The sequence below is a fragment of the Sciurus vulgaris genome, assembly GCF_902686455.1.
Source record: "Sciurus vulgaris genome assembly, chromosome: 3".
NCBI lineage: Eukaryota > Metazoa > Chordata > Mammalia > Rodentia > Sciuridae > Sciurus > Sciurus vulgaris.
Window position 1 is genome coordinate 126,593,621 of NC_136463.1, and position 13,600 is coordinate 126,607,220.

Genomic DNA, 13,600 nt, shown 5'->3' on the forward strand with positions numbered 1-13,600 from the left:
AGTCCAGAGTTCTACTTGTCCCTGTCTATAAATTCTTAGGGCTTTACTACTCCATACTCCCCCCAACCTACCCCCATTTAAGCCTTAGGTACAAATGCTGTCCCGATTGGCTCCAATTTTCCCAGAAAAAAAAAAAAAATCCACCTTTTTCCTCCAATTTGCACAAAGGCACAACAGATGCAGTCTTGACAACATTTTACATTTATTTTTTAGTAAACTACTGAATGTGGGCGTTACAAGTAGTGCTCACTGCATGAACCAGCCTTTGCAATCTGCCCCCTCTCCTTCCCCTTTGCTCTGCAAAGTGAATTTCTCCCCTGACTTCCAGCAGAGCTGTTTGTGAGCCTTCCCCTGGGATTGCTCCTTCCACTCCAGCAGCATATCAAAGTACTTACTCCAAATAAAAACCGTGCTTCCCCTAAAACAAATCCTGGTGAATAGATGGCCTCCACACTGGCATGAGTAATGACTCAAATGACTACCCCTTCAAGAAAGCAGGCAAATGTATATAGGAATAAACTGTCCTTTGCTGGAAGGCTAAACATTACATAAAGCAAAACCTTCCAGGGTATCTAACTATCTTGGCAGTTTTACAACTCTGTAAATTGCAGATAACTAATAACAATGCAAATAAATCTGCCAGGTAGAGGGACCACCCTCCTTGGTTCCCCAGGGAAAAGTCAGTTTTGTAGCCTTTGCAAATTCCTTTCTGTATTCCTATTGTTTGACTTCTCCTTTGAACCGATTGTACCTTTTTTTCCCTGGTTCCCTCATTAAATTAATGTGTTAAATAAAAATTTTGGCAGGTGTTCATTTTACAGTTGCATGAGAGTCTTGATTTTACCTTTGTTTTGGAAAGTTATCTTTCTAGTGTATCAAACAGAAGTCTGAGGCAGGAAATGTTAGCACACTGAAAAGGGAAACTGAAGAGTGTTTGATGAAAGAACTATTTATAGGGATGTGGGCTGAGTTAAGCAGCCAGGGTTGATGAAGCACCCCATTAGCAACAGAGGAAAACTAGTACTACACGCTCATTGGGCATAGGGAGGGAACTGGAGCCACACAGAGGAACACAAACTGTGGCCTGGCAGGAAGGGACCAGGGGAATAAACATGACTCTTCTCTCCTTTCCTCTGAACCCCACAAAGCCAGTATGTAATAGGGCAATACAGCCTAACTTGTTTCCCCCCCCCCCCCGCAATCTTTTGAGTCAAACCAGCCCAATATGGATCACAAATTTTCAGTGACTTTAGATAGTCTGGCTATCTAAACAAAAATTTATGAAGTATGAGAGTATGGTTATATATTTATATCTGTATAGATAAGTAATCTATACAGATAGATCTATATAGATAAGTATCTCCTTAATAGAATCCCCTAAGTTTCTTTCCAGCTTCTGGACCTTAAACCTTTCACTAAAAAGCAAAAATCAATGGGGAGGGGGAAGGAAGAAAAGTTTTGACATATCACTTATATATGGTCTTATATAGTCATTTTCTGTGTATCAGGTAGAAGCTGAGAGAATATTTTGGAGGAAAGAAAAAAAACTTTATAAAACAGGTGATTTTCTAGAAGAACCTTGGAAAATTCTTATGACTTCTGCTGGGCCTTTGGACTTCCACACTAGTACAAGTTGCCCATTCAGCTGGGCACCTTGCATGCTCATGTGGAAAGCAACAGATTTGCAGATAGGAGTTGAGAGAACTGGATAATGCTGTGCCTGGGAGAGTAAAAAGAATCTGAGTTCTGGGAGTGATCTAGAAGGAAGGAGAAGAGAAAGAGGAAGGCGGCATGAGAGGTTGAAGTAATGGAAATGGTTGAAGGGCTATTTTAAGGATGTCTAATGTTCAACTTTAAATTGTTTTCTCCCAGAACTTTGGTAAAGTATGCTTCAAGCAAAACATGTATGTGAGTGATTCTTACAAAATCCTAATAAGGCAATAATCAAAAACAGCAATAGTGATAAAAATATGCCATTTATTAAGTATTTAGTATGTCTTATGCTAACAGTGTTATACAATGTCTCTGTAACCCAGTAAGATGGATATGCTCATTCCCCTAACCCCCCACCCCCCAGGGTAAGTAGATTGAGATGGAGAGGTTAAGAAATTCACACCAGAGCACCTAGCCAGCACAATGCAGAGCTAGAATTTGCAACCAGAACCCAGATTCTTTTCATTATGTTATCATTGGGATATCTAGTTGGGGTCCAATGTCCCAAACCAAGAATTCAGCAAGGCACCTAGAAGCAACAGGTAAGGTACAGATTTATTGACAGTGAAAGTGAAAGTAGCACTTCTTAAGGTACAGCAGAGTGGGCCAAGCAAGAGACAGAGAGAGGCTCAAGGGCCTGTTACCTGGAAGTGCTTGTCTTACATGCTGAGCTGTGAGGCATTCTCTTCCCTGTGTGGCCCTGATTGAAAACCTTATCCCACTTGCTCCCACTGGTTGCTTTAGAATACCACACCTGTGGCAGGAGTTGTCATGAGTGATGAGTCCTCAGTGGAGGGAACTGTCATGGTAATGAGACACCATAAACAGGGACATGATGACTCTTCTCCCTGTCTTGTCCTCCAGCAGCATTTTTCTTGTACCCTGCCTCTACCATCTTGGCATCCCTGAATTCCTAACTAACAATTACATCACCCTGCTTCCCCATAATCCTTTCTGTATCATCCTTATAGAGCTCTTGTCCAGACTCTTGACTAAAGGGCATTGACAAGATCAACTTCTTTCTCTAAGGCTGCTGCCCATTTCATTGTCAAATAGCTGCAACCATTGCCAATTCTTCCATGTTGAGTCAGATCTGTCTCCCTACAGTATCCACCCACAGGTCTTCCATCTGCTGTCTAGGCCACCCAGAACAAACCTAACAGAATCCTTCTTTCATGGAGCAGACTCTTTGACATTTGAAGATATGGTGTTGAAGGGTGACAGAATATACTACCCCCCAAATATGCTTCTTCTGGCATATGCATTATTTTGAGCTAAAGGCCACTGAAAAGCCAGCAGACACAGGGAAATCTATAAAAACAGGGCACAAATTGTTCTTCAGTAAAGGAAATTTCCATTTATAAAGGAGACTTCAAGTCCTTTTCCTACATCTTGACATCTCTAAAAATTTACTGTTCTTTGTTGAAGAGGCTCTATTAAGTTGGAATTCAAGATCACTTTTTGAGAATTACTTTCTGGATATCTCCCATCTGTACATGAAATATACATCTTAATAAACAACTGTCTTTCTATGTTATTCATCTATGTTTTGTTTCAGGGGTCTATTCTAACTAAGGGCTTATGAGGCATGAAGAAAAACTCTTCCTCCACTATAAACCCAATCATCTACACTTGTTTCCAGGTGATCCATGTTCCCCTTTGTGCTGAACATAATCTGTTGAACTAAAGGTATCTCATCTCATTCTTCCTATTTTTTACACAACCCAAGACTTGACCACAAATGGAGAAATGAAGTGTTTTTCTGTACTAGCAACTGCTGGACATAGAAATATAATAATAGAAATATAGATATGAATTCTATTTGATATACTTCATGCGAATAGTAAAGTCATTTTGATGCACCTATGACATACCTCGCTGGGATGGTCACAGGGGATAGGAGCAGTGGAGAGGGGACAGAAGTGCTTCTTACGAATAATTGCATCCTTTGCAGCTCTATAAAATAATATAAATTGTTTTGTCGGACATTTACTATTTAGAAATAGTAATTGGAAAGGGTGGAGCACCCATGCTGTGACCCTAAGAAGACAGTCAAGAGGGCAGTGAGAGTGGAGGGATGCTTTAAATACACTGCTGTGTATTTATTTAAATACGCTATTTAAATACACAGGAATTTTTGCAGAAAATTCCTGCAGAGAGCGCTTCCAGTCAGGCTGCCAGTACTTTTCTCCTGGGATAGCAGTCGCTGTGATGTTATTTAGGGACACCTCCTCACACGCATATGAAGGATGAGAGTGCTCATCCTTCGTATTTAGGTACCACTGTTTGGCAAGGGTGCTTCTCCGGGTCTATTTCATCACCGGTAAAATGCGGGGCTTGGCTGAGGGATGTAGCTCAGTGGTAGAATGCTTGCCTAACATGAGCGAGACTCTGAGTTCAATCCCAGGCACTACAAAAATAGATAGATAGATAGATAGATAGATAGATAGATAGATAGATAGATAGATAGATAGATAGATAGATGATAGATAGATAATGGTAAATGTGGGAGTTGTAGAGGAGTATTTGTGGAAGGGGCTCCCAGCCGGACACCGCACAGCCAAGAGTCTTTTGATTGAAAACTGGAAGGAAAGAGGAAGCCGGAAGGTGAGACTTGTTACGAAAGGGCGTGGGAAGGGTGCGCGCCACACACAGCGCTGGATAAGACGGCCCAGGGTGCTAACGGCCACCCGCTGGCTGCCCATGAGCTAGTGGGGTGCTACCCGCCCCCTCGCCTCCGGGTGCCCCCAGCCCTACCCCGACAGCCCGAGTCCGCACTGAGGGGGTTGGCGCGCCTGGCCACGCGCGCCCTCCCCTAACCCCTCCTCCCTTCCCTCCGGCCCCGCCCAGTGGGGCGGGGCTCCAGCGAGGGGGCGGTGGCCCCAGCGGTGACAGCCGCTCCCCGCCCCCGCGGCCCGCCACGTCCCTCACGTAGCGCCTGGCCGCGGCTCGCAGCGGCGAGCTGGCGCGGGGGGCTCCGGCTCCTCCGGCTGGGCTCGGCATGAGGCTGGCGCGGCTGCTGCGCGGGGCCGCCTCGGCCGGCCCGGGCCCCGGGCTACGCGCCTCCGGCCCCAGCGCCAGCCGCAGCCTCGCCTCGGATTCGGGCTCCGGCCCGGCGTCGGAACGCGGCGTTCCGGGCCAAGTGGACTTCTACGCGCGCTTCTCGCCGTCGCCGCTTTCCATGAAGCAGTTCCTGGACTTCGGTGAGCGCGGCCCGGACCTCGGGCCTTTGTGCAGCTCTGGGCGCGGAGCTGAGACCGGGCGCGGCTACCTCTGCCCCCTTTCTCCTCAGGCGCCCCCACCCCATGTTCTTCCTTCCTCTCTTGAGGGTGCTGGTACTAGCAGGCCGGGTAAATAACTGGGGGCGTGCAGCTTTTTACTCTGTGTTGTCGACCACAAACCGGGAGGGTGGTAGGCAGAATGACGTCCCGCCTCTCTGTGCACGTGTGCAGGTGCGCTCTTGGGACCAGGCCCCTTTGGAGGAGCCAGGTTTGGGCGAGAGAGTCCAGAGTGCAGGCACCTCCGGGAATCGCGTTCAGAACCTGCAGTGATGATAAATACAATCATACTATGATTGCATAGAATTGGCGTGAATATAGGGAAAGCAAGTTATGACTGGCCCAGTGTTTAGAATGTTTTCCTTGCTAGTGGCTTAAGACTGTTTCCACCAACAGCACATTCATTTCATCAGTAGCATAAACCTTGAGCGTGTGTGAAGTGCACAAGTGCAAGACTCTGGAGTTTACCACTTTTCATCCAGGTTCTCTGGAATCTGTGCAACAGATTGCAAAATTAATTGCAGTTAGGCATTTGACTTTGACTTCTCATCCGGGGGCATACGGAGAAAAGTGAAAACTCAACACAGACTCTGTTGAAGTCCTAAAGTTTGAGTAGAAAAAAATTATCTTCATTGTGAGGGCTGTGAGGTCACAAATATAGCTAGTGGGCTTGAAAGATAAGAGTATGGCTGCCAGCTTATCTTTTAGACAGTGGTTTCTAAAAACAGGTGGTTTCTTTGTTTTTTGGGTTTTTTTTTTTTTGGGGGGGGTTGTTTTTGGCTCAAAACACACACACTCACTGTCTCTTTTAAAAATGACTGTAATATGGTGAATAGGTGAATATGACCTTATTCACAAGTATGCCATTATTACATTTTCACAAGATATTTTCCTGTAATACCATAATTTCTGCTGTTGACAATGTAAGGGTTCCTTTGCTAAAGCAGAAATTTTCAATTAAAAGTTAAAAATGTGCTGCTGAAATAATATGATTTTTTGGCTTAACTTTAAGTGAAGTGACTTCCTATCCTGATATAGGAGTGGTAGGTGGCTTTCTGTGAATTACACAATTGAATAGGTCCTGCTAGAAGATGGTTGCTGAACAGGCATTGGTGGTTTTGATTTCTGTTGCCTGAAAGTTTTTCACTGTACTTATTCTTTGTTTATGGTAATTATTAATGGTTCTATATGACATCAGTGAATTTTCCCATGCCCAGGTCAAAAAAATCCTTGTTTCTTAGACTGGTATTCACACTATGAATCTAGCATTAGAAATAGATTTTCTTAAATGATAGCAGCAACCAGGTGTATAAGATGGGCTTTTTCCTGGTTCTGTTTTGAGGCTCTGAGCCTTAGTAAGACGTGCTCAGGTTATCTTAGTTCTAAGACAAATTGGAAGGATGACAATAATGGAGACAGAAAAGTACCTTTATTGATGTACAGAGCCATTGGAATATCAGGAATTGGAAGGTCATTCTGGATGCATGAAACTTTATAAATAGGTTTGTCGCATCCTTTGCCTCCCTCAAGCCTGAATTTATTTTTGCCTCCTAGACCCTTCTGTTGTTATGGTGATTCTTCCACTCTAGCCTGACCAGGTAACTCCCCCTGTGTTTCTCCCTACTTCTTGCCTTCTGGTGCCTTTCAATTTCTACTTAACTGTTTTTCCCTCTGTTTGTTTTCAGGATCAGTGAATGCTTGTGAAAAGACCTCATTTATGTTTCTGCGGCAAGAGTTGCCTGTGAGACTGGCAAATATAATGAAAGAAATAAGTCTTCTTCCAGATAATCTTCTCAGGACGCCATCCGTTCAATTGGTTCAAAGCTGGTAAACTTTCCATTATGTGTCTGCAGTTTTGATGAAGTTGTGGACTTTACTGAAGGAAAGCAAATGCATTTTTACTTTTCAGTGGAATCTTAAGATGGTAGCAGTAGTCCTCCTCTGCCTTTTTGGAGGGAAAGGGGACAGTTGTATATGTAGGCTTGTCATCTGAATCCTGGGCTTTACCATGCCTTGCTTTTGAGGTAACCAATCAGACCTGCACAGAAGTACAGATACCAAATTTAAGGTTTATGTTATTAAATTTGCAGAGATGTTATGACCTAATATAAGAAAAATATCTACCATTCGTTGATGGCTAAATTCTTATATACATTACTTTTATTTCCTTCAGTGACCCTGCTTGGTAGTTATTAAGTCCATTTTACAAGGTGAGTTATTCAGTCCATTTTACAAGGTCCGTTTTACAGGTGAAGTCTTTTGCCTAAGGGAATACCACAGACAGTGGAGTTGGGATTCAACCCAGATTCACTAGTCTCTATTATACCCTGCTGCCATCAGAATGATGAAATGTATTAAAGGGTGCATATATATGTATATATATTGTAAACTGCATTTATTTTATTGAATTATAGCTTATAAATCACAAAAGTTAAAACTTAATCTTTTTTTATTAACATGTAGTTAGTGTACACATTCATTGGGTTCAGTGTGATGTTTCAATATGTGCATACAGCATGTACTGATCATACTCTTCCATTTTAAAACTGAAATTATTGGAATTGTATAGAAACTGTGATTTCTCTTCCCAAAAATGATAGTAAAGGTCTTAATGGTGTATATTTATAGGTGGCCACCTATCAGTGGCCCTTGTTGTTGATGTTGCTAATTTTAAGTGTTATTCTCTTAAGAACTATAAATTAAAAAAAAAAAAAAGAAAAAAAGAGCACACAGTGTGAGCATACACAAACTGGCCAGAGTTAAGTCTCAAATAGAAAAGTTTAACTGTAAGACATTTTCCAATTGATTCATAGAAATCCTAATTTCCTTTTAAGGAGTTATAGCTTGAGTGAGACCATGACATCAATTTTAAAAATGAGCAAAAAAAAAAAAAAAAAAAAAAAAAATAGAACTGCTGCATATATGATAATCAGATGTTATCTGGTCCAAGTATGGAGTAGTTATAAATGTGTGTTATAGTGTTATATTTCTTTTCCTTTTTTTTTTTTTTTTTTTGCTAAGGACTGAACCCAAGGCTACTTTACCACTGAACTATATCTTTAGTCCTTTTTATTTATTTTTTTTTATTTTGAGATAAAGTCTTCTAAGTTGCTGAAGCTGACCTTGGACTTGCAATTCTCCTGCCTCAGCCTCCTGAGCCTCTATGCCTGGCATAAATGTGTTTTAAGGAAGAGGCATGTTTTAGAAATCATCGTGGCATTGAATGAGAAATTATAATTTTCCAAAGGAGGTTTTTTCTTAAAATTCTTAGAGAGGAAAAAGGGGGAAAAAGATGGGTGGATCTCCTAAAACTCAAAGGGAGATGAGTAGAGGAATGAGACCAAGAGGTGGGAGGATGGGAAGTTCCAGGGAGTGAAAAAAAAAAGAGTAGCATATACTGCTTTTTGAAAGCTGGTATTACAAGAGGTAGGTATTCAAATATCTTTTAAATAGCATACTTTGTCTTCCCAATGAAGAGAAAATTAAGGGTTAAAACAGAATAGCAGCTTCAGAATGCTGTTCTGCATTTTGGAATTCAGTAAAGCCTATTGCTTTTCAGGATCAGTCTTCTAAACTAACATATGGATTTACAAATTTGAAAAATACTTTCATTGTCCTTGTTGCCTGCTAAGTTAGGGCAGTTGTAGATAAACTGCCCAAGCAGAACTTACACTGTTGAAGAAGGTGATTGAGTGGTTGTGAGGTAATTTTAGCACTGGCCCTGTAGTGCTATTGTAAGTGGCTGCATGACCTTCAGAAAATCATTTGGCCTTTCTCATTTTGCTCATTCATAAACAGGTGTTTTGCTATCTTGAATTATTAAGTAAATTGAAAACTTATATTTAGTTTAGCTCTCTCTAAACCACATGCTGAAAGAACCATATGGTAGATTATAGGTGCTCAATAAATCTTTGTTGACTGCATATAAATATCTAAAATTAAGGTTTTAATATACAAACATTTAAGTTAGATTGTTAGAGCAAGGTAGGCTGACCTCTTCCTTTTACTGAGACTAAAACAAGCCATTTGCCCAGGATCACATAATTAGCATGACAGATTCAGTTCTAATGACAGTCAGTATTTATACTGTAATATACAGTGGAGTTTGAAAGATTTTAAAACTACTTTAGTGTATAAACCTTGAAATAGGAAATCTTAAAATGAAATTTGACCTTTCATTTACCTTTTATTTGCAGTGCTAAGGATTGAACCGAAGGAACTATATCCTATCTCTTTTTTATTATAAAATTTTATTTCATGATTTTTATATGTTTTATTTATTTTTAAATTTAAAATTTTAAGATAGGTTTTAAGCTGATTTTCACAATAATGAACTTTCAGAGGATGTAGAAAACTTTAACCCCTGCCAGGCATGGTGGCACATGCCTGTAATCCCAGCAGCTCAGGAGGCTGAGGCAAAAGGATTGTGAGTTCAACACCAGACTCACCAACTTAGCCAGACCCTAAGCAACTTAGAGAGACCTTGTCTCTAATAAAATATAAAAAAAGGGGCGGCAGGGGATGTGTCTCAGTGATTAAGTGCCCCTGAGTTCAATCCACAGTACCAAAAATAAAAAGAAAACTCTAACCCCTATTTGCATTTTAGGTATATCCAGAGTCTTCAGGAGCTTCTTGAATTTAAGGATAAAAATGCTGAAGATGCTAAAGCCATTTATGAGTAAGTATACTAGTTTGACACTACTTCAAGCACAATTTTTATATCCTTTAAGCATTACATAAAAAACGTAAATGTGTTGCATTTAAACCTGCTATTGGACCACTATAGAGAAATTGATGAACTTTTAGGTTCCCACTACTTTAGAACATAAAAAACGAGGTATGTATGTATTTATAGCATAGGCAAGGCAGGTAATGTCTATCAGTGCTGGGCTGGACAGAATTGCTGTATGTTCTTCACAGTAGGAGAAGACAAAGTTCAAGTGTGATGATCAGTGGAAATCTGGATATTGTCTCAGTGCCACTTGTGTTGTAAACCTGGAGAGTATATGGCCTTCCAGGGGACAGTAACCCCATATCATCATCATGTGGAAAAGCTGCTCAGATTATCCATTTTTCTGTTTTTAAAGAAAAACAAGTCTAGATTTTTAAAGTAAAATCTTCCAATTGTGAAAGACTGGCATCTGATTACAATTCTTTTGCTAAAGGACTATATAAACATGACTGCAGGTCTCTATGACATGTGATCTGTAAGATAATGTAAGTGATGTGACTAATTTCCTAACCAGTATACAAATTGATAAATCTGAGTAGTCACTTCAGCAGATTTCTTCTTATTTCAGTGAATATTGCTCAAAATGTAAGACTACCTCTTGTCCTCAGAATCTGCTATACAGTTTTGGACAGTCTTTAAACTGGATAGCAACTCTTCATATTTTAAACATGATTTGGTCTGAAATAAAATAAAAATTCACTGTGTGCCTGGTTGTATAGCAGACTTTACAAAAGTGATGTCATTTAGTGTTTAATGTTTTCATGCACAAAGAGGGTTAGTGACTTGAGGTCACATAGCTAGCAAATGGTAGGACTTGAATTTGGACCCAGGGAATCTTACTTAAAAGTAAATATTAGAATTTTCTATAGAAGCTGTGGAGCCTTCTGAAAGCAATCACTCAGAGCTGAATAGGATATAAGGTGAACAGTTATGCAGAATAATACTGTTTCATTTTTTTTAATGAACACAATATCTTTATATTATTTATTTATTTATTTTTATGTGGTGCTGAGGATCAAACCTAGTGCCTCATATGTGTGAGGCAAGTGCTCTACCACTGAGTCACAACTTTAGCCCAATACTGTTTTGCTTTTTTGTTTTTGTTTTGTGGTTAGAGGTGTCAAACCCTGGGCCTCATGCATGCTAGGCAGGCGTTCTACAGCTGACCCACAAACCCAGCCCCTATTGTTTTTTTAATAGAGCTATGATTTTATTTTATTTTACCCTAGGTGGTAGACACAAATAAAGTTGACAATTAGCTTGACTCAGAACATTTTTAATAATGCACATTAAAAAAATTATTCATCTTACAAATTGTTCTGCAATTCAAATATACAATAGCTTGGAAAACAACATTAGAAGGCAAAAGGCAATGTAAAAAGACAGATTAAAACAACCAGAATAGTACAGGCTTTATATGGCTCAGATTTTTACAGTTTTCTTACTGCATTATCAATGTCAGAAATCTGTTCCTTCAGCTGGCCCCATTGCCCAGGATTTAAAGAAATACCTTTTCTTCCTGATTTCATTTTACCTTCTGGATCCATACAGTATTCTCTAATATCAATTAGAACCTTCCATTTAAAATCCCGAACACTGACGTACCTCATTTTCCATATCTGAAACATGTTGCTCTGCTTGGAAGATGACATAGCTCTCAGAGTTTCACTAGTCTTTTGATTCTTTACAGGTTTTTCTAGAGCACCTTGCTTTTTCCCTCTTTAACCATTTCTCAACTTCACTATCAGAATCACTGCTAAATGAGCTTGAGGAAACAAGCTCCTTTGATTTAGGCATTGCTCTCCTTCTGCAGTGGACAGCCTTCTACTTGCTGGCTCGAGACTCTTTTATTTGTTGTTTTTGAGGAATCTCATTGTGTTTTGGCTTGATAGTTTCGTTTTAAAACTGATTACAAACAAGGAATTCCAGAAGTGTTTTGAGCAGTAAGAATATCATTGGAATAAGTTAATAATATTCAAGACGATGACTCTGAATGGGAAAGCACTCATTTGGAAGTGTAAATTCTGATGGGTGTGTTAGGAGATTGATTTTGTTATTTCATAATTAAGACCACTTTCCTCTTTTATTTGTTTCCTGAAATTAACCATGCCGTGTCTTCTAAGTGATAGAAATGCAAAAGCAGTATGAGTTGATTTTTCTTTTTATACTTTTCCTCTACTATTTTATAGACTCATGGGATAATGAAACTAGAGGGTTTGTTTTGTTTTGTTTACTTTTCTGTTCTAAGTGGTTCTTTTCCCTTCGAACTCTTGAGAATAGTTTCAATCCAGACAGACTTCATGGTTCATTCATCTTGATTTCATACAGAGCATGTACTCCCTAGAAGCAAGTGCTCTGCCTTTCCTTATGCAGAATGCCCTTGGAATACCATCCTCATAGAGTGCTTAGATGATTTAGTTGATAGTGGCTAAAGAAAACCATTAACAGTTATGATTGTGTTATGTGGCAGCCTTACTCTGAGGAGCTTTAAGAATTAAATTTGAAAGTTTCATTTCAGAGGTCTTATACCTTTTTAGATTCAGTATATTTTATGATCTGAAATTTGTTTAAGTAGGTGTAGGAAAACAGGCACTGAAGATCTTTTTACCGGACTAGGGATTTCTTGTCTATTATAGTTGGCTAAGCTTTTAGTTTATGTTTGTTTCTTTGGTACCCAGGATTAAACCCAGGGGCGCTTAACCACTGAACCACATCCCCAGCCCCTTTTATATTTTATTTTGAGACAGGTTCTCACTAAGTTACTTAGGGCCTTGCTCAATTTCTGAAGCTGGCTTTGAATTTGCAATCTGTTTGACTTAGCCTCCCAAGTCGCTGGGATTACAGGTGTGCACCACTGCACCTGGCAAGCTTATATTTTAGTATTAAATTCACTTGTCAACATATTTGACTGTTTTAACAGACTGGCTTTTTTAGCTTCACAGATACTGTCATACGGATCAGAAACCGACACAATGATGTCATTCCCACAATGGCCCAGGGTGTGGTTGAATACAAGGAGAGCTTTGGGGTGGATCCTGTCACCAGCCAGAATGTGCAGTACTTTTTGGATCGATTCTACATGAGTCGAATTTCAATAAGAATGTTACTCAATCAGCACTGTAAGTGTCCTGAGTTGAGAGAAGTGTCTTGCCGAATAAGTATGTTGGTTATTTTAAATTCATTTAGAAAACTGCCCTTTAGTGAGAGCATTTAGTTTGACATTTTGGCCTTATTTAATAAAAGTAAGTAGACTGCCATATAAAAGAGTATTTTTATTCAATATAAAATGCCAGTTTTATGCCTAAAGAAAATAGCTACTTATTTGGTGTGATTTGGAGAAACAGTATTCAAACCTGGAAAAGGGCATTAGGTGAATTTGCTTACTTGTTTTTTATTTTTGTTAGCTTTATTGTTTGGTGGAAAAGGAAGTCCATCTCATCGAAAACACATTGGTAGCATAAACCCAAACTGCAACGTAGTCGAAGTTATTAAAGGTAAATACGTTTTTCCCTTCAAAAGGTTACAAAAATCAAAATAGTTGAATGTTTTTCTTGCTACTAAAACAGCTATTATTTTATCATGAGACAAAATATTAGGAGCAAATATGTGGGTTTGAAAATCACTTTATAACATTAATTGTGTGTTACGTATAGGGTGAATGTTGTATTAATAGAAGTCTTTTGTTAAGTTTGGTGATATTTTTAAAGGTATCTATCTGTTTCATTTTAAAAACCTCAAATCCCTACTCTCCCCTTCTAATTCTTATTCTAGAAAGCAGTATTCATAACATTTTAGGTTATCATCTTTCACATTCTTTCTTTTGTACCATGTGTACAAAAGGGTTGATCTTACATATTTTTATTGTTTGGGAATATGG

General features: G+C 39.5%; 1 protein-coding gene and 1 pseudogene across 2 annotated transcripts in view; one reads left to right on the forward strand and one right to left on the reverse strand.

Moving 5' to 3' along the window:
- Nucleotides 1-4,619: 4,619 nt before the first annotated feature.
- Nucleotides 4,620-13,600, forward strand: part of PDK1 (pyruvate dehydrogenase kinase 1) — a 37,039-nt gene continuing 28,058 nt past the window's right edge. Inside the window, 5 exon segments of the mRNA XM_079135073.1 lie at nt 4,620-4,916; nt 6,677-6,818; nt 9,598-9,669; nt 12,658-12,842; nt 13,128-13,217. Of these exon segments, the coding sequence (XP_078991199.1) occupies nt 4,715-4,916; nt 6,677-6,818; nt 9,598-9,669; nt 12,658-12,842; nt 13,128-13,217 (691 nt within the window). The 5' untranslated portion in view covers nt 4,620-4,714.
- LOC306658275 (activated RNA polymerase II transcriptional coactivator p15-like) lies at nt 9,678-12,645 on the reverse strand (annotated as a pseudogene). The gene has a single exon. The product of its transcript is annotated as an activated RNA polymerase II transcriptional coactivator p15-like (transcript).